Raw genomic sequence first — 14,046 nt, 5'->3', positions numbered from 1 at the left:
ATGAATGATCCAATTGGAGTTAAATCGGTTATAGAAAACTACGACACTGCTGCAGCGGCTGCAAAGATAAAGAAAAAATATCTAAAAAAGACAAGAAATATTCCACTAAATATCGCCGTCACAGGAGAAAGCGGTGCTGGTAAATCCACCTTTGTAAATGCCTTCAGAGGTTTAACAGATGAAGATGATGAAGCTGCACCTGCAAATGGAGACTCCACCTCAGAGGTCGCAGCCTACAAACATCCAGACTATCCCAATGTCACTTTATGGGATCTTCCTGGAATCGGAACGCCAATGTTTCCAGCTGAGAAGTACCTGAAGCGTGTTGAATTTAGGATGTTTTACTTCTTTATCATCGTCTCAGAGACTCACATCACAGAAAATGATGTGAAACTCGCTCTGAAGATTCAGGAGATGGGGAAAAAGTTCTACTTTGTTCGTTCAAAGATTGACAAAGATTTAGGAGCCGAGAGAAGAAAGAGAAACTTCAGCAAAGAGAGGACTCTTACAAAGATCAGGGAAGACTGTGCTCAAGGTGAGTGTGTGATTATTTATACCAGAGAGAGAGAAATGTTCACTGCACTGTTTTCTCTTCTAGAGGTCTTTCAAAGTTTGCATTGGACATTGGCTGCTTTTTCACTCATACTGATCGTCCTGTTCTTAATGACAGTCATGCACTTAGTGCAGAGGTCAGACCATTGTTGAGCTTTGTCCTGAAAAATGCCTGTTAGACTGGAAAATAATAAACAAATAAGGAGAGAAGGTGGCTGTGCCCCATCAGTTTGATATCATACTTTAGGCTGATGTTTGTTTTATTCATTTGTTTGTCCAGTAAAAACCATTTTTGGTCTCCACCAACATAAAGGTGTTTCTTTTCCTCTGCTATGTTACAAGCTCATCTCTCTATCTCACAAGAACATTTTCTTAAAATAAATTAATAAACTCCATCTTAATAATCTGTCACATGGATTCCTTCTGTATTACAGGTCTTCAGGCACATGGCATCAAGTGTTCAAAGGTGTTCCTGGTGTCCAGCTTTAAGCCTCGAAAGTACGATTTCTCTCTCCTACATGAGACCTTAGAGAGACAACTTCCTAAACTCAAGAGGAATGCTTTTGTGCTGGCCATACCCAACATCAGCCTGGAGATCATCAAGAAGAAGAAACAAGCTATGGATCTACGATTACCTAATGTGGCCTGCTTTGGTAGACCAAATGTTTCTGTTCCTGGGCTAACTGTTTCTGTTAATCTACCTTGGCTGCACATTATTATTGCAATGGTGGTAGATGCGTTTGGTCTTGATATCCCATCTCTGTGGAAACTTGCTGCCAGCACAGGTCTGTCATACAGCGATTTGTGTGCCGTTATCAAGTCACCCCTGGCTGCAGCTGAAATAACTGAGAAGCTCCCGCTGAAGGTGTTGAACCAGGTTGGAGTAACATCTGAATTACGTTTTGCATTGAGCATGATAAACTTCGTTGAATCGGTTGTGGGCTCAATCCCAAGGGGAAGATGTTATCGGGTAATGGAGAAAGCTATGCCTATTATCCTCAGAGAACTTGCTGATGATGCTCAGAGGGTCTTTCAAAGAGTTCTGGCTTGAACATGTCGATTTTGTAAAGTAGTGACACTTTTGAAACTAGCATAGATCTACAAATAAGCTTTTAACTTGTTCTAATTAGACAGTGTTTGTTTCAAAATAATAAAATTCATAATCTCACTGCATCCTCACAGCTGATAAGTGTGTCCGAGGCCTCAGCAGGTCTCATCTCCTCTGATCAGAGCAGAAACAGCATTGTAACTTCTCCCAGCATCACACACTAATATGTAATCTTAAGGCAGCTATTAATAGCATTGTTATTAGCATCAGCAGTTATTATTATTGAACATATATTGTCTTTTCAGTGTTTTAATAAACTGTGATTACATTTGTCGTTTTGTTTTATATTTAAATGAGATTTCCGATAAATATACAAAACCTTTTAATGAATAAATATAAATTTGATTAAAAGAAATCATTAATATTATTGTGTGAATGTGAGAGTGAATGAATAGTGGTATTGTATAGCGCTTTGGGTGCCTTGAAAAGCGCTACATAAATCCAATCCATTATTATTGTTACGCAGAGTTATTATAATAGAGGTTGAACATTTTATCTTTCAGCATAATAAATACTTTAATACGTTTTAAACCCTTGCTTGTGTGCTTGTGTGCTTGTGTGCTGTTGACTGTGATGAGTGTTCACTGCCCTCAGTGGTCGCAATGAGGAACTACAACACAATACAAACATGAACTGTAATATATTGTTTTTGTCTATGCGTGCATTATATTATTGTTTTTCAGCATTCCAGTTATTGATAAAATATTACTGATGAAAAATGTTGGCATTGTTACTTATAACAATAAGATGATTTTCTGACCTAATGTTGGTAAAATGTAACAGAAGCCGTCACAACAATGTCTCCATTTGTTGGAAATATCAAATTACTCCCTGTGACATGTTCATTTGATCCGTGCATGTGCAGAATAAAATTCTATATCAGTCTAACATCTTTGGATTATTGTCCTCTGTGGGGAATCAAAAGCATCTGACAGAACTCGTGCAAGAGGTGAAGGTGTCCTCGTGTCTTTGAATGATGGAGCAGGATGCAGGTGTGGGTATGTCTGAAATGACAGCTCTGACTCTGAGCACGCTCTTTATATCCTGTCAATAAAACATCCAGCCTCAAAGTGAGCACATAATGCATCCTGCCTACACAAGTTATTTATGGACAAATGATTCTTATTGTGATTTTAACAAAGCAGCTGAAATCCCAGAGATGCTCTCCTATGAACAGTGTTAAAAAAGTTTCAGTCTAACCACGTACAGAGGAAGGCTCTCCTGAAGAAGATAGAACAGTTCAGTTACGCAGGAAAAATAGGTGAGTGTGATGATTTGAGCGGGTTTTACCCAGTCACCTCGCCATCAGTGTTTTTGTTAAAGCGTCTTTAAAAGTGCAGCACCTGTGGGGCTTTGTCAGTCTGCAGTGGTCAGTATCTTTCAAAGGTGGTCCGGGGAAGGAACAGCGGTGAACCAGTGACAGGGTGATGGGCAGTCAGGGCCCACTGATGTACATGGGGAGCAAAGGCTGGTCCTGTGGTCTGATCCAACAGACGAGCTGCTGTAGTTCAAAGGTCAGAATACACAGAGCACCACAGGTGCACAAGGAATAATTTACTTGACAGCGAATTCAGGTTCCTCAGATTTTAACACATCATTATATGACTATCATCATATGTGTAAAAACTGTGTAGTGTACAAATCTTCTGGCTCAGTGGACACTGGCTCCACTGGTTTTGGTGTAATTATTTTAATTCTTCGCAGACTTATTTTTATTAATTATTACTCAGCTTAGCGTCTCTTTGTCTACGTAGCAGTGGTTTTATTAAAGGATTCAAGGAGCTTTATTGTTATTCGCATCATATGTTTATATGTGGTGGAACGAAATTACGTACACACGGTCCCGGACCGAAAAGAAACAGAATAACAAAGAAGTAGAATTTAAGAAAATACTTACACTCCATCGATGCCCACCGGAGTTTTGTTTTTTCCGCCTTCTCTCTGTTGCTGTTGCTCTGCCTTCCTGAACTGGAAGCGTCTATGTGATGAGAATTGGCAGCTTGCTCATCTGGATTCAACTGGTTTCCATCTTCCACCCAGTAACTCAGAACACAGCAGCTGAGCTTCTTCAACTTATTTACTCTGACCACTGGTGTTTCTGATTATTTGGTGTTTCAGATTATCTGGCGTTTCAAATGAGTCATGAACTTACTTTTTAGCCGCTGCTACTGACAAACCACAAAATCATTATTGGGTCTTTAAAGATGCATTTCTGTGCTTGTTGTTTTTAACACAACTGTTGTTACTTTGTTTTAGAAAAACATAAACATGTGAGGTTACCTGGTGACCCAAACAGCGCTGAAGAGAGAGTCCGCACTGATCAGCGCTCCAAAGTACGTCGGTAAATGTTATTCTTCACACATACTTTTTTTCTGTGACATGAGGATGGAAAAAATATTAGTCTGTAGGCTGTAAATGATTCAGTCCGATCCTATCATTTAGAGAATGTAAGTGCCATTTATAGTTATTTCATGTTTTATTTTATTATTTTTTAACTTCTTACAAAATAAGACAACAAGAGTGTTTTGGACTTAAGAAAGATGACATGTTTATACCATTTATAAGAGCTTTTGACCATACTATTCATGACAAGACTGACAGTGACAGGTTATATTACCGTGAACCCAGACATTCGGTAAGAAGTTGTCAGCACATGAGTCCTTGGTGAGTGTATCACCAACTGTCAGGTTGGCACACAGCAAAGCCCTACAACATGCTAATGCTAAATACCCAATAGACAGTGTGGGTTAAAGACATTCTCCATCCCCGGAAGGACCCGCGTTTCTTCACAGGATCATGGATTTACAGGAACTCTACCAAAGTTTGTCATAGTTGGTTTTGTCAGTGAGGGATTTACAGCAAGCTATACATGCGAACCTTTTAATTTTGAAAACTGCGGCATTGAGTTCATGTGTCTGCATGTCGACGGCCACTCTTACCCCACTAAACTGTTCCAGGAACATTTTCATAGGCGTCAATATGTTAGAGAGTATAACCAGCACGGGGCATCACCTAAAGGACAGACCTCTGGCTACAACCCGTGAGGATTTTGGTGTTGGTCACTCATTGTTCTGCTTTAACCTGGAAGCCGATGAAGGTCATTCAGGTAATGTCAGTAACCTGTGGACAACATTGTGTGTTTTTTTTTAATATCATATACAAAAAGGGATCTCTTATTCAAGACTAATTAATATGTACGGCGACGATCTTGTCTGTACTGATGCAATGGTTTGTCATTTTGTTTAAAAAAATAAAAAAGACCCATTTCTGTATGTTTTGGAATAACTTGTGCTGTGTGGATACTGATTTTATGTAACAAATGATAATAAAAGATGACAAAAGAGAACATTATTTAGAAACATCCACAGTAACAAACTTTTCTTTAAAAACATCATCATGATTGAGAAGTAAATAAAAGGGAAAAACAATATGCACAGCAGTTCAAGTAGTAAGTAATGAATGGTAAATGGTAAATGGCCTGCATTTGTATAGCGCTTTACACTACATTCACTCATCCACCCATTCACACACTGGCAATGGCAAGCTACGTTGTAACCACAGCTGCCCTGGGGTGCACTGACAGAGGCGAGGCTGTCGGACACTGGCGCCACCGGGCCCTCTGACCACCACCAGTAGGCAAAAAACTACTTTATCTTGCCCAAGGATATTTAGCATGCAGCCAGGAGGAAGCCTGGGATCGAACCACCGACCTTCTGATTAGGGGCTGACCTGCTCTGCCACCTGAGCTACAGTATAACCATGGTTCTCTGAGTAGCATGAATGAGTGTCTCACTATGGGGAACGCCTCCCGCGTGACCTCATCAGAAGCTCAAAAAAGGCAGAGCATGCAGCTGCACACACCTGGATAGAAACTCCCCTAAAGAGAGCCCATGAGGTTGCCAGACCTCTAGTGGAATGCGCACGCAAGCCAGCAGGAGGCTGAAGGCCCCTGCTAGTATAGGCCAGGGCAATTGCTCCTACTATCCCAATGGGAGAAGCGCTGTTTAGACACAGGCTTTCCCATATCTGGTTTAGCCCAGGACACAAACAGCTGGTCACTTTTCCTGACACTCTGGGTTCTGTCCATATAAATGCGTGGAGCACGGACGGGACACAAGGTATGCAGCTGCTTTTGCTCCTCTGAGGAGAAAGGCGGTGGGCAAAAGGCCGGCAGTTCTATAGGGGAACATGTGCAGACAACCTTTGGGATGAAGTCGGGGTTGAGTTGCATACTGACCCTCGCATTATCCGAGGAGAACTGAATGCATGACTGATTCACTGAGAGAGCGTGGATCTCTCCTACACGCTTAGCCGAAGCTAAAGCAATTAATAGAGCCGTCTTCAAGGACAGAAATTTTAACTCAACCTGTTCCAGGGGTTCAAACGGGCAACAGGAGAGCGCAGCTAATACTGTGGGAAGGTCCCACGATGGAGCCAGTGGCCTAGATGTGGGCAATTTACGCCATGAAACGGAATATTAAGGGATGCTGGCCAACAGTCTTCCCCTCAAAACCAATATGGCAGGTGTTTTTATAAGTCATGTTTGACTTTATGCTTTTCTGAATAGTTTCTGTGATGCTTAGAACTCAAATTGCACTGCTTAAAATAATTTATTTTGATGCACATGCTGTTTTCTTTTCAAATTTGCATCATAAGATTGTTTTCATTTTTTCTGCAGTATATAAAAATTGGTGTATCTCAAAAATAAAACTATGAAGACACTCAAAATAAATTTCCTGTTGTTGTAGACTATTTTTTGCAACTTTTTTGTATTTAAAGTTTTGAGGGATAAGCCTCTTAAATTTCTCCAAGTAGAAATATATGTAAAAAACAAAACAAAAACAATTTTCAATTTTTTTGTAGTTTATTGCACTTTTTTGCAATTTATGTCATTACTATGGACTTAATGCATATATATTATTAAAATGTGGGCTATAACAGTTGTATTGATGTATATCAACTTGAAATGCTCCCTAAAATGGCACTACAGCATGTAAAAATATAAAGTAAGCTCTGGCGGCCTTGGTTCTATGGTAGGTCTTGAAGGGCTAAAGAAACCAAATTTGGACCCATCTCTTCCAAGCAGTTACAGGCCAATATCAAAATGACCATTGGTGTCAAAGATCTTGGAAAAAACAGTTGCAGAACAGCTTAACAACGTTTTGGAGAAGAACAATGTTCTGGACATTTTCCAGTCTGGTTTCTGCACATTACACTCCACTGAAACTGCTTTTCTGTTCTGTTCTGGTTCTGCTGGATCTCAGCTCTGCTTTTGATACTGTTGATCACAGCATCCTGATAAATAGGCTGAAGGACTTGTTTGGGATTACTGGTGTTGTTTTAAATGGTTTATGTCGCATCTATCTCAGAGATCCTTTACTGTCTGTATGAATCATGTGTTGTCTGAAACATCAGTTCTGCCTTCTGGGGCACCTCAAGGATCTGTTTTAGGTCTGATTCTCTTTTTGATGTATATCCTCCCTCTAGGCCAAATTATCAGACGTTACAATAATATTTCTTATCATCTCTATGCTGATGACATTCAGTTATACTGTTCTTTCAAAGCTTCTGAGTTTTATAAATTGTCGTGTTTAAATAATTGTCTGTCTGAGATCAAACAATGGTTAAATGACAGTTTCCTCCAGTTAAATGCAGATAAAACAGAAACCTTGATTATTGCACCTGATCACATGCTCTCAGAAATTAGGCAGCATATCAGTTTTTTAGACCCTTCATTTCAGTCGCGTCTCAGAAACTTAGGTGTTATATTTGACCGTTCAATGTCTCGTGAGAAACACTCTGAACAACTTGTCCAGAACTGTTTTTATCATCTAAGAAACATTTCTAAACTCAGACTGGTGTCAAAGGCAGACCTTGAGATGATTCATGCTTTTATCTCTTCTTGTTTGGATTATTGTAACAGTCTTTTTACTTGTCTCAACAAACCAGCTCTGGATCGCCTTCAGACTGTACAGAATGCTGCGGCAAGACTTTTAACTGGTACAAACAAGAGGTCACACATTACTCCAGTTTTGGCTTCTCTTCACATTGGGTAAATTTTAGGGTTCATTTTAAAATTTTAGTTGTAACTTTTAGAGCTCTGCACGATGAAGCTCCCCAGTACATCTCTGACCTGTTGAAACCTCATGCTTCATCTCGAGCACTCAGGTCGTCAGGTCAAAGGTTACTGGTGGTCCCACATACTGGGTTTAAAACACGTGGGGATCGAGCTTTTCAGGCACCGAGGCTGTGGGACTCCCTGCCGTTGTCTTTACGCTGTCTTGACTCCATTGACTCCTTTAAAAAGCAGCTGAAGACATTTTTATACAAACGGGCGTTTAATTAATTTTAACTTGTATGTCTGATCTTATTGTGAAGCACTTTGTTATTTTTAATCTGTGAAATGTGCTATATAAATAAATTTTACTTACTTACTCTCTCTCTCTCACTCTTGCCAGAGTTGGAGAAATGAGGGCCACTGGGGGAAAAGCATAGAGAAGGGTTCTTGGCCACTCGTGAGCAGTGTTGGGGAGTAACGGAATACATGTACCGCCGTTACGTATTTAAAATACAAAATATGAGTAACTGTATTCCGTTACAGTTACCGTTTAAAAAGGTGGTATTCAGAATACAGTTACTTTGTTGAAATAAATGGATTACACTGCGGTACTTTCCTGTTTCATTTTGTCGCGGGTCAGGACTGTTTGGGTTTTGTTTGACAGCTACGTTCTGTTGTTCCAGGCGGCAGCGTTACGGTTGCCATGGTTACAGGGCGACGCTCTCTCTCTCTCTCTCTGCGACTGTGTGTTTCCTGGGTGAGAGAGCGCCTTTTCGTTGTTGTTGTCCTTGTTGTTGTGCTAAGCTAACAGGCAGAATGCTACAAGCATAGCTCTAAAGAATGTAGCATCATAGGCAGTGTAGTCCGTGTTGCAGGGAGAAAGGACTGCCATACACGTTATGGGTCTGTGAGCGCGAGGAGGGAGAAAAAGGGGAGTGGAAAGGTAGGAGCTGTCATCGAGGAAAAACGGGAGCTGGAAGCATGTAAATATAATAATAACCACTTCAGCCAAGAAGAGTGCCTGACGAGCCCAGTTGTAAGTAAGCTATTAAGACTCGACTGTACACCGTGTTCGTGTTTTTCTCCGAAAACAATAAGTTCCATTCACTTCCAGAAAAAAAAAAAAAAAAAAAAAAAAAAAAAAAAAAAAAAAAGTTCCATTGGAGCAGTCTTTCAACGCCTCTCTCTGTCTCTCGCAAGAAAAGTTGACCCACACAACAAAGTAGAGCTATTTTTTGGCTACGAGCCGACAGGGACCCCGCCGCATTAGTCAGAGGTCCCTTTACTACAGTTCGAAGTCGCGGACCTTCAGTAATAGTAATAAATCACACAGCAATAGTACATTCACGTTGTTGTAAAAAGCATGATAATATATTAAGTAATCCAAAGTATTCAGAATACGTTACTGTCATTGAGTAACGTAACGGAATACGTTACAGAATACATTTTGGGGCATGTATTCTGTATTGGAATACATTTTAAAAGTAACCTTCCCAACACTGCTCGTGAGTTAGAGCATCCAACCCGAGTGGAGCGTTCTGATCGCGCAGTGAGTAAAACAGGGGACACTGAGCATTCTCCCTGGATGCATACATGTCCACGGTCGCCTGACCGAATCGCAGCCAGATCTGCTTCACCACCTCTGGGTGAAGCTTCCAGTCTCCGTACAGTGGGTTGCCCCTGGAGAGAAGATCTGCTCCAAAGTTCAAGATTCCCAGCACATGAGCTGCTCTCAGTGACAGCAGGTGAACACTGCTTCCAGACAATCAGCCTGTGTGCCAGTGTGTGTAACTTGGGGGACCCCAGACCCCCTTGTCTGTTGATGTAGGCCACAACAGTGGAATTGTCCAACCTCACTAAAACATGATGACCTCTCAGCCAAGGGAGAAAGTGTTGCCAGCAGTTCCAGACAGTTTACGTGGGTGGAGTGCATGTGAGGGCCCCATTCCCCATTCACTGTTCTGCCTTCGTGGGTGCCCCCCCAGCCCGAAAGATAGGCATCTGAGACCACCTTCCTGGCTGAGGTGACGGGCTCATCTACATTATCACAGCCGTGGAAATTCGAGTCTCCATGGGCTGCGTTATGGCAGACATTGCTCTGTTTTTCACCATGTTTGATTTTTTTCATGTGTTTTACAACACTCGACAGCGCCCTCGGCAAACTGCCTGGATGCACGTGTCAGGACTTTTTTACTGACAGAGCCGCTGCCTTGTAGCACTTATCTGTGAGGCTAGACTGGAAGCAGTCTGTTTTGGGGCGGAGGGATGGAGCCGATGAGGACAGAGACGTCTTCGGGTGAAGATGGCTCACTACCAACGGCTCCACTTGTGGCATCTGGTGGAGGCCGATAGACTCCATCCCCTCACAATCCAGCAGAGAGCTCCCTGTGATGGGGTGTTTCTTGCTGTGAGATAGCGGCCACGTCACCGCTATGTCATCGAGTAGTTCTGGGAAAACAGGCAACACATGCTTCCCTGTCTTTGTCGCCTTCTGCAATTTCTTACCGTCAAAACGAGCTTTTACAACCTCGATTTGTATGTCGGGCCACGGGATGTTGAGCCTAGCAGCTGCGCGTTTGCACATGTCCTGCATGTCGAGATCCAGGGGAGACGGCGGTGTCGGTTTTTCAACCTCGCCGGTAGCCGAGGGCTTTGTAGCCCAGCTCATGCTAGCCAAGGAGGTGGAATCTTCCTCGTCGTCGTCAGACAGCAGGAGTTCCGAGTCAGCCGACTCATCTCCATCCTTGTTAGCATCTCCTCCCCGGGTGACTCCAGCATGGGGGGAAAAAAAACTCCCATTCTCCGTGTGCCTCCAGCGACGGGAAAGCAGTCGCAATGGGCTGAGGGTCTTCCTCTGCCCAGCTCGGCCCTGGTGTTGTGGCCAAATCATTGGGCATCTCAATTTCTCCTTGCGCTGAAGCAGCCTCACACAGCAAAGGGTCACCACCCGACAGGTTAGCCTGGCGAGCTAGCCTGCGGTGGAGTAGTTTGCATGGGAAAGCCGCGCAGTGGACACAGTTGTGTGTGGGTGTCAAGGCAGCCTGAGCGTGTGATAAGCCTAGCCATGCCACACACACAGGGTGTGTATCCCAGGCAGAAATCTTCTTGCCGCAAGGACAATGTTTTACAACTTCGTTGTCAGTCATAGCCATGGCTAGCTAGAGGGTTGCGCACGTTAGCGAGACCGACACTGAGTGTGGAGAATATTGCTATTCCTCAGCTAGTGTGGGGTGAAAAGTAGTGCTACTTTTCTACAGGTATTGCTACCTAACAGCTGAAACTGCTAGCGCCAAAGGGTATTGCTACCTGATGGTGAAGCTAGTGGTACCTTTATTAGTGTTGCTACTTCGCTTTAGGAAAGTATTGCTACTTAACACCAGCACTAGCTACTGAACAGTATTGCTACTGCTTGTATGCTAGTGGACAACTGAAAAGCTGGGAACAAAACGCCCGGTGACCGAGTTGTTCACTCAAATCTGTGGACAGTTTAGCTTTAGCACCCAATAGCACAGTTGTCTACAGGCGTCTGTGAGAAGCGAGAAGAGGTTTTTCAATGACATCTGATGCTATGTCAGCCTATTATATAGGGAAGCACTAGCCCTCCTGACATGGGGATCACTTAGTCAGCCTCTAAGGGCTGGCGTAATGGTATTTGAGCTTCTGATGAGGTCACACAGGAGGCGTTCCCATAGTGAGACACGGAACGAATGCTATGAAAGAGAACCTCTGATTACTTGTTTGTCAATAATAATCTCGCCCCATTATTTCACGAAACACCCGATGCACGGGTGAGGGCTGTTAAAATAAGCTCTGCATTTTTGGCATATATGATAAAACCTCATCCACGAACAGTGTTGGTCAAGTTACTTGAAAAGAGTAATCAGTAACTAATTACTGATTACCCCCCCCCCCAAAAGTAATCCCGTTACTTTACTGATTACTTATTTTCAAAAGTAATTAATTACTTAGTTACTTTTTAAAAACACGATTTACAACCTGAATAGGTGATAAAGCGATAGATCTTTCAGCCCAATTCTACTTTTTCTGCATAATCCATCATACAAAATGTAATCAAATGGAAAAGTCTCTTTTTAACTTGTTTTATTAGTTTTAATCTTTTAACTTTATGCATCAAGCAAAAATGTAATTATATGCAACATTCTCTGACTGGAAGAAATTTGTTTAATATTTAAACCTATTTTCTGCACATTCCAGCACATAAAATATATATTTTTTGTGTTTACACTCAGTCTTTCAAATAGATGCAAGTAAAACACAGCAGAAAATAAATAAAGTCAAAGACTCAGCAGTCCTGTTGCTCTATTTTCACCTGTAAAGCAGGAGTTGGGTAGGCGGAGGTTTACCCTGGTGCAGGTGTGCCACAGCAGTCAGTGGAAGGATACGGCAGTTTCTCTGTGAGTTTCCCATTACGTCGTAGCTACTCGGAGCTTGCTTGGAAGTTTAGGGTTTTTTTTCGCTGTAAAAAGATGTTTTCTTCCCACGCACAATGCTAATGGACGCTAATGTTTTTGTCACTTTTTATGGAATCAAACTCAAAGTAAGGTCAGTACTTCCACGCTTTAAACGCTGCACGCTCATACTCTCTCCCGTACTCGATATATGATCCACTGTTGATCTGCACACAGCTGTTGTCACTAACGGCGCACTCGCTTACGTCACTGTCGTGAGACATTCTCGCAAAAAAATCACGGTTTTAGTAACGCAGTAACGCAGCGTTCCTACGGGAAAGTAAAGGTAATCTAATTACCGTTTTTGCAATAGTAATCCCTTACTTTACTCCTTACTTGAAAAAAGTAATCGGATTACAGTAACGCGTTACAAGTAACGCGTTACTGCCCATCTCTGTCCACGAACATGTCCTTTTGTCTGTCACCACCATCACGACCTCCGCCGACATTAGCTTGACAGTCAGACGCATCCTGATTAGCATCATCGGGCAAAGAGAGTCAGTACATTTTTTCCACTCTTGCCCTGTCTCACAAGTGAAAGGCATCTCTGAAGAATACCAGAATACTTTTCAGCCTTCTCATATACTTCCAAATCTGATAGCTGCAGCACTTCAGCCATAGCTTTGTTGAGCTCATTTTGCACTACATGTCTGATGGAAGCTGCATTTTGCTGCTGATGGTTTAACATGTCCAACTGCTGCTGTGGAACCAAAAACATTTTCTGTGTGTGCTCCATTTTCACCTTTTGCTGTAAGACTGGTGATGAAGGGTATGGCAGCCCCTAATAACGGCAACAAAAATCCTCCAGATTAGTTGATGGATCTCATCTTTTTCAAAATTGTCCTTGTTGTCTGCAACCAGCCTGATCCCCCCCCTTTTTTTTTTTTTTTTTTTTTTGCTGTCTGCTGTTGGTCAGTCAGCAGGACGTTACCCTTCAAAGCACTGAGAGCCATCTCACACAGCCCATTAATAAAATCCATGTTAGGCATTACTAATAATATTCCTCCATACACTAGGCAGGGATTTATACAACTCCTCCAGCAGTGCAAAGTTTTTCCACATCCGTGAAGACGACATCCTTTTTTACCTCTTTAACAACTTGACGGTCTGATAACAATTTGGTTCCAAGTCTTAAATAGTCAGGCATTCTCGATTTATAATCTATTAGAAAATACCTGTATGAGGTAGATGTGTCATCATTAAAAGCTTCTAAGTAGTATTTTGTACTACGTGGAAACATCCGTCTACCTAAAATTGAGATTTGGTATTTATCTCTAGGGTTATTAAACAGAATTAAGTAACTAGTGTTCAGTGAAATTGTTCTACTGGATTTTCCCTGCCTAAACCAATTCTGAACTAAACACATGCAGCCCAAGTTCCTCTGATGAACGTATTGTGTGAACATGTTTTGAAGTTCTACGCTGTTAGAAGCTGTAACATCGTTGATAATGTGCAAGTTGCCCTTATCGGGAGGTAAAAGGTCATCGTCACGCAGAGATTCTGGTACAACATTCACAAAGGTGATTTTTCTTATCTGGAGAAGCTGTTTAAAGGCTGCCAGCAGGAGTAGATGTAAACAATATTATCAGTTTTGGTTGAAATAATGCTGGACGCATTTTCAATGACGCTTTTGACAAAGAAAATCTTTCTACAATTACTCAGCCCACTAATAACCAGACTAAATGGGTGCTGAAGCGTTCCATCAAAGGCTTGATCCTGCTCAGTATCCATGAGGGAGCGTTGTATAATCAGGCAGCACCTTCCCTTGTTATAGACCACCTGACCTGATGGTGTCAGACACAGCAACTAAATGTGCATCCCCTGTTGGCCACAAATACCCGGACTAAGCCTTTCAATGA

At 42.1% G+C, this 14,046-nt stretch overlaps 1 protein-coding gene across 1 annotated transcript; it reads left to right on the top strand.

Moving 5' to 3' along the window:
- Nucleotides 1-2,266, top strand: LOC308389634 (interferon-inducible GTPase 5-like; the record flags this gene model as incomplete). The annotated part of the gene is made up of 3 exons (XM_080871123.1): nt 1-535; nt 987-1,429; nt 2,255-2,266. 3 exons carry the CDS (start codon nt 1-3, stop codon nt 2,264-2,266), a joined length of 990 nt encoding a protein of 329 aa, XP_080727249.1.
- Between the last annotated feature and the right edge of the window lie 11,780 nt (nt 2,267-14,046).

This window comes from Rhamphochromis sp. 'chilingali', assembly GCF_963969265.1.
Source record: "Rhamphochromis sp. 'chilingali' genome assembly, chromosome: 21".
Taxonomy (NCBI): domain Eukaryota; kingdom Metazoa; phylum Chordata; class Actinopteri; order Cichliformes; family Cichlidae; genus Rhamphochromis; species Rhamphochromis sp. 'chilingali'.
Note: the sequence above shows the minus strand (reverse complement) of the source record. Positions and strands in the feature narration are given on the sequence as shown.